The sequence below is a fragment of the Octopus bimaculoides genome, chromosome 24, assembly GCF_046866305.1.
Source record: "Octopus bimaculoides isolate indiv1 chromosome 24, ASM4686630v1, whole genome shotgun sequence".
Taxonomy (NCBI): domain Eukaryota; kingdom Metazoa; phylum Mollusca; class Cephalopoda; order Octopoda; family Octopodidae; genus Octopus; species Octopus bimaculoides.
In genome coordinates this window covers 12,139,207-12,146,706 of record NC_142951.1, presented here as the reverse complement: position 1 = coordinate 12,146,706, position 7,500 = coordinate 12,139,207, and the positions used below count along the sequence as shown (strand labels likewise).

The window sequence follows — 7,500 nt, the reverse complement described above, 5'->3', positions numbered from 1 at the left end:
ATACACACACACATATGCAACCGCACCCAACACACAAACACGCACGTACGCCCACAAAAACAAGCATACGTATATATGTATATGTTTATATCCATATGTGTATATATATATATATGTGTGTGTGAGTGTGTGTGTGTATGTATAAGTATATATGCCTATATATATATATATATATATATATATATATATATATATATATATATATATATATATATATATATATATATATATATATATATATATATATACATATATATATATATATGTGTGTGTGTGTGAGTGTGTACATATACGTATGAATATGTATATATGTATACGTATATATATCTCTATATGTATGTATATATATGCATATACATACATACATACATACATACATACATATAGATAAATAGATATATGGAACTGTGCAATAGAATTGAACCAGCTCTAGAGTAAAATCTTTATCTATATAACCTATAAAGCGGATGTACATCGTTGAAAGGCCAAAGCTGCATATTTCTTCAGATAAAAAGCAAACAAATTTAGTGGTAATGTGGTATTGTGTTAGAAAACAATATATTTCAGTTTTAGGCGAAACGAAGCCTCCTCATTCACATCACTGAGCATTTTGAAATAGTTATCTGCATTAGAATAATAGTGTGTGCAAGAAAGAGAACTATTACTTCTCTTTTTCATGCCATAAAACAAGGAAAATTCATTGGCGATTGGTAAAGATCTTTTGAAATAGTCTGCCTTCAGAAAGCATGAGCACACGAGATTGGTTTTATGCCTTCGCTTACTCTGCTTGTAGTAGCTGCTAGATGGCCTTGAAATGAGTGTCTACGACTCAAAGGAGAGAAACAATAAAACAATAAGTTATGTTAGTCGACTCTGCAAATGTTTGTCCTTGCAAATGTGAAACGGTATGTCCACGGCTAGAACCTGGACCCGCCGAGGGAAATTCCGAAAATAGGGACTTTCGCGTCATGTTGTCTCAGGCACTAAACAGTGAGCATGCCTCACCAAGTGTTAAAATTGCCGCATATCTATTTAACTATATTAGCGCTAAGTATTTCACTTTGTAACCATTATATACTACCAAGGATATAACACGTTTACAAGCAAATATTGTGCCTTACTGTGTGTGCGATATTCTCACTTCAAACTTAATCACTATAGAAAAGCTATAAAGATGAAATTAAAAGTGATGAGCACTAAGTTACCTCTTGTTTTTCATTCGGTCGAAGTCTTTCATTAACTTGATATTTAAGCAATACTAATATCTTGCATCATTAAATTCTCAAAGTTGGATATTTACTCAATAATTCATTTATTACCACTTCATCAATTATGGTGAAGCCTGATTCACTGATGATGTCAGAATAAGGCCGAACCATGTTTAGCGTTGTCTGCTATGTTACTGTAACAGATTATGTAATATTTGTATTTCCACGCTACAAATATATATTTCTATTAATAGTTTCATGCATGTTAACATTAACGTATATTAACGTACTAATAATGTACTAGGGAGCAATACCGAAATTCAAACTTTTTATCATGAAGCTTATTGAGGCGAACACTCGAGAGGTATCTCCGTTGCTTGTTCTGGAAATAAAGAATGTTAGCTTATGCTTAATACTTTCACTAATTTTACATTTCTCGTTGAAAACAATCAAAATGAAAGACATGTTTTTCATCTCACTTAAAACTGCCCAAGATAGGCGTAATTAAATTCCCACAACAACAAATAAAAACAACAACTGCTCGAGCGTTAGATTCATTTACATTACATTGTGATGTACTGACTAATATCTTTTTATACTTTAGTACAATATGTTATGTGTTATTTGTATTACTCGTTACAGCCAAACGACCACGTGTAGAGGAAATATACGACTACCTCACTGGTGCCGGGGCGTGGACAATAGATAAACTATTCGACGGGATTGATGCTGAAGTTGTGGCAAAAGCCTTAGCAAGTAAGTTCATATTCTTCATTGATCAGCATATCTCTAAACAATCACATATCGCATATATTAATTCCAGTGCAAATAATATATTATCTATCCATCCAGATCAGGTGTTAGTGTGTGTGCGCATAAACGTGTGTCTGTGTGTGTGTGTGTGTGTGTTTGGATATTTGTGTGTGGGGGGGGGGGGGGGTAGGTGTTTAGTTAATTGTTAACAATCTCCAAATGCAAACTTTAAAACATTCTATTCCTTGGCATAAATATTTCTGAAGTACCAGAGGGAGTAATAAATTCTCCAATAACAATATCTTTTGTCAATCCAAACAGTTTTTTTAATGCACTGTTTAAAGACTATTATCTATAGATTTATCCACTTCGAATTCAACCGTTAAAAACAAATTCTTTCATGTTCTCGCAAAGTTTCTAAATTTTTATGACATGAACAAATTCGAAGGAATGAGTTGGTTCAATAATAGAACGTATGCCATGCTTGAGAAGACGTGGTTTCAACAACTACGAACAACCTTCGCCCTTTACTATCCAAAGTAACTATTTAGCCAATATTTACACGCTATTATTTGTAGCTTAGAAACCGAGGGTCTCTTAGCTTAATGGTACAAAGCGCTTCTATGGAACTGAGAAGTACATGGTCCGATAATCTGTAAAAGTTTGCAGGCCACTTGTTACGCAGTCGACATTCTCACAATATCATTGGCATACTGGGCAAAATACTTAGCGGTATTTCGTCTGTCTTTACATTCCAAGTTCAAATTCCGCCGAGGTCGACATTGTCTTTCATCCTTTCGGGGTCGATAGAAGAAATAGCAGTTGAATACCGGGGTCGATCTAATCGACTTAGCTCCTTCTTCGAAATTGCTGCCTTGTGCTAAAATTTGAAACCATAATTTATAACATTATTTCTAGTTAAAAGAAAAAGCTTTGTTTTTCTCGTTAAACATATCAGCATTAGGATCTGACAAGTTATTATTTAGCCTATGCAGGGTCTCAAGCTATGAAAATAAATTGTTTTGTATGCATAAGTCAGTGAGATCTGATCAAAAAGGAGTCCAAACGATCACGGTGAATCGTTATTCCAAATGAATGAGAAACGAAGTGAATGACGCAACTTAGTTTAAGTCACAATAAAATAGTCTTTAGAAACAATACATTATTAATAAATGTGTCTGTAAAAAACATTTATTGACATCGTCGCTTACGAATTACATCGTCAATAAAAATGTTTATTATAAAGATATATATTTCTTATAAATATCGAATATAAACGATAGAACATTCATAGATATTAAATAATGATATATATATCGAATTCACAAATTGTGTTTATAGAATCATAACGTTAAAAGTTACTGTTTATAAAGATCAAATGGTTCATGTAAGTAGCGTTTAGAAACGATGAATTGATTGTTCATACAAATATCGTTCATGAGCGATACTGCGCTTGGGAAATTGGTGTTTTTGTAAGATATATAGCTTGTGCAAATGGTTTCTGATTTTTAATAAAAAATAACACCGTTCGAAAATGAGTGTGAGTATAAAAAATATATATAAAATAAGTGTGCAAAAACTCAGTCATTATAAAAATGACGTTTATAAAACGTAGATCGTTAAACAATTGGTATTTATAGGAATTACATATCAAAAATGTATTGTTGACAATACATACATTGTTCATGAAAATAGCATTTATAAAATATCTATCGTTTAAAATTGGCCTTTTAGGTGATACATCATTAATAAAGACTTTACATTATATATGTTAATATAAAGAGCGTTTATAAGATACATCGACCACAAAAATAGTGTTCATAAGATATGTAGTGTTCATATAAACTGCAAATATATGAGATATATTGTTCATATGAATATTGTTCATAACAAAAGATATATTGTTCACATGTATATGTGGCGTTTTAAAATTATACACAGCTTGTAAAACATAGCGTTGAACCTAATATAAATAGTTCCGATTACCTATGCTGTCTTCACAGCCTTCTTTCATTCGAGAATACCAACAACCCCGGCGCTTACAAGATGTTTTCACGTTCAAAAAGGTATAGCTACCATTATAAAAAGGCGGTATTTCATGCCAGGTGCAGAGCTCTCAGGCGCAAACTAAGAGCGAGAAGATCCGATTCTCTGTGGAGGCTTGCTGGCCACTTATTTCCGTCTTCTGAAGAGTATTTAAAACATTCCTGCGTCGGAGAATTCTTGTATTTCTGAAGAATACCGACACACGCGGCGCTTATAAGTTTGCATACTATATATATATATATATATATATATATATATATATATATATATATATATATATATATATATATATATATATATATATATATATATATATATATATATATATATACATATACATATATATATAAATATAAATATATATTTATATAGATGTTCAAGATCTTTGTCACAGATTCCTTCATCATCTCCTACAACTTGGAGAACAACCAAAAGTTACAGGGTGCGAAGTCTGCACTGTAAGGGACGCTGAAGGACAGATTTATGTTTGTCGCTCCCAAGTAGTTGGTAGCCAGGATAGAATCGTGGAGCGGTGCTTTGTCCTGGTGCAGCTGTTATTGCTTTTTACGATTAAATCTCTTCCTGATAACCCTCAAAACTATCAAGAAGTACTCTTTGTCAACTGTCTGACCAGAGAGAATCCTGTGGATGTAGATAGTGCCCATGCCGTCCAAAAGTTTCCCGGTGGACTTGCTTTAGTTGTGGTCCTGCGCTACGAGAAATATTCTCGACACATAGAAGTTAATCCAATAGCAGTCGGGACTATTTTTCTGTAGCGTTTTTCTCCAGTTCAACAGAAAACTTTATTGCGTAGCGAGCTTCCAAATTATGTTCATGTCCGCACTACAATCTGCAGACTAGTCAACTGTGACAAGTAGTGTTTATGACAGGGTGTGTTCAAAGTACTTTTGCAGTTGTATCCTTCAAAGTAGAATAAAGAAAAAGTTTGGCCTCAGCTTATTTGATATATAGTAATAGTATAATAAATCTACAATAGTCTAGAATAGTTATAACTACTTCTAAAAAAAAGTCTCAAAACATATAGAATGGTTTACCAAATTATTCACTTAACGTTTAAGCGTCATTGAAATATTAATGAAATATTAATTTGTCTTTGTATTATTATTATTATCATAGCTTCGCTACGTTCTGAGTTCAAATTCCGCCGAGGTCAAATTTGCCTTTCATTCTTTCGGGGTCAATAAATTAAGTACCAGTGAAAACACTGGGGGCGATGTAATCGACTTATCCCCTCACCCAAAATGGCTGCCCTTGTGGCAATAGTTGAAACTATTATTATAATTGTTGTAGTTGTTGGCGTTGTTGTTTTTGTTGTTATTATTATTATTATTATTATTATTATTATTATTATTATTATTATTATTATTTTATTATTTTCAGCTGCAGGAGACTTAAAGGATCTTCAGCTCATTCTTGGTCTGAGCAACGAATCGGTAATGAACATCGAAAAAGCTTTGATCGCAGCTGAGGAAGATGATCCCCGAGAAATTGTATCATTGGGAATGCCTGAACGTAACTGGGCAATGACTTCCCAATTGTTAAGAAACCTCCTGGACACCGGATTCGGATTATAGAATACCAAAAAATTGGAATAATTGTTCAAGAACGCAAAATAAAGCAGTAAAAACCCATCTGAAATGTATATGTATTTATGAATATATATTTATATGTATGTATATATATATATGTATGTATGTATGTATATATATATATATATATATATATATATATATATATATATATGTATGTATATATATATATGTATAAACAAGTACATATATATGTGTAGATATATATGTAAGCATCTATATATATATATGTATATATATGTATGTATATATATATATATACATGCATATGTGTATGTATACATTATTTTTTTGTTCAAGATTTCAGCATTAATAGAAAAATATGAATAAAAAAACAGAGAAAAGAAAAGTGAAAAAATGTGATTCTTCTGAGACTCCATTCTGAATTTCAAAAACGAACAAAAAAAAACAGAAACAAACAAAAGAAAAAAAATGCAAAACAAATCAACAAAATTAATTTAAATCTTTGGAAATAGAACACACATGAGATACATGCCAGTGCTAGAGAGAAAGATAGAAAGAAAGAGAGAGGTATACATATATATAGAGAGAAAGAAACTGGGTGAATGAGATATATATACAGAGAGAGAAAAAGAGTTACAAAAATGCGAAGGAGAGAAAGATGAAAGTTGAAAGATGAAGGCAAAGGAAGAAGAAGAAACAAACAAGACGGCCATTTTGAAACAAAGACAAAAGAAATTGAATATAAACATGATATTGCTTTAAGGGTTTTAACATTAAATAATTATAATAAATATATAATGGGGTGTGTTAGTGAACAGATCTAATATATTTATCCTGATACAACCAACACACAAACAACTACAGCACATTGCAAATTATAACAATAAATACTACGATCAACACTAACACAAACAGCACTACCACCACTATAGTCACTATTATAACTTATCTGATCGATATTAAACATATTTCTTTTCTTCAACTCTTCTTCTTCGTTTTATTACTGCTAATATTACAAACAATATTATTATAAATTAGGCTTTTGTTTCAACTGCTATAACTATAAATGCTAATAATAATAATAATAATAATAATAATAATAATAATAATAATAATAATAATAATAATAATAATAATAATAATAGTAATAATAATAATAATAATAATAATAATAATAATAATGGCACAATGCCAGCAGTTGTGTGGGATGGGCTAAGTCAATTGTATTGACCCAAGTACTTGAGTGGTATTTTTGTCATCGACCACGAAAGGATGAAAGACAAAGTCGACTTGGGCGGAATTTGTATTCAGAACGTAAAGACAGACGAAATGTCGCTTAGCATTTTGACCGATGTGTTCAGCTAACTTGCTGCTTTAATAATAATAATAACAATAATAGTAATAATAATAATAATAATAATAATAATAATAATAATAATTTAATAATAATAATAACAAACAACAATAACAATAATAATAATAACAATAATAAAAACAGCAACAGCATCAACAACAATGTTTATTATAATAAAATACGTATCAGTCTGCTTGAAGCTTTGAGCATTGGAAAACGTATTTATTTTGTAAAGCAAATGAGACTGGAAATATCATACCATAAAATACCCGGTACACTATGCCAAAAACCAAAAACCGAGCACAGTAACATCTAACAGAATGGAACTATGCATCGATCGTGCGATCGTGGTGAAATTCCTGTAACTGATTCTGTCAACGAATCTTTTATCATATAAACTATGAGCAGTACCGGCTTAAGACATAGGAAACTCAAGGGTCTGGGGCCCAATTCTACTCTGCATATGCTGTTGTTTGCTGCCAACAAATAATGCTACAGAGCCGTAGGCGCCAATAATACTGTTGTGACGGCCCTGATTATGAGCAGCTATTAATACATCTATTGG

The 7,500-nt window shown here is 31.6% G+C and overlaps 1 protein-coding gene across 3 annotated transcripts in view; it reads left to right on the top strand.

Annotated features, from left to right (window-relative positions):
- LOC106870537 (neuropeptide prohormone-4-like) overlaps nucleotides 1-6,563 on the top strand; it is a 180,595-nt gene extending 174,032 nt beyond the window's left edge. For all 3 annotated transcript variants that reach the window (XM_089341505.1, XM_089341504.1, XM_089341506.1), the window contains exons 4-5: nucleotides 1,851-1,964; nucleotides 5,409-6,563. In XM_089341505.1, coding sequence (XP_089197631.1) covers nucleotides 1,851-1,964; nucleotides 5,409-5,602 — 308 coding nt within the window. In that variant the 3' untranslated portion in view covers nucleotides 5,603-6,563. The remainder of the gene's footprint in view (nucleotides 1-1,850; nucleotides 1,965-5,408) is intronic.
- The last annotated feature ends 937 nt before the right edge of the window (nucleotides 6,564-7,500 follow it).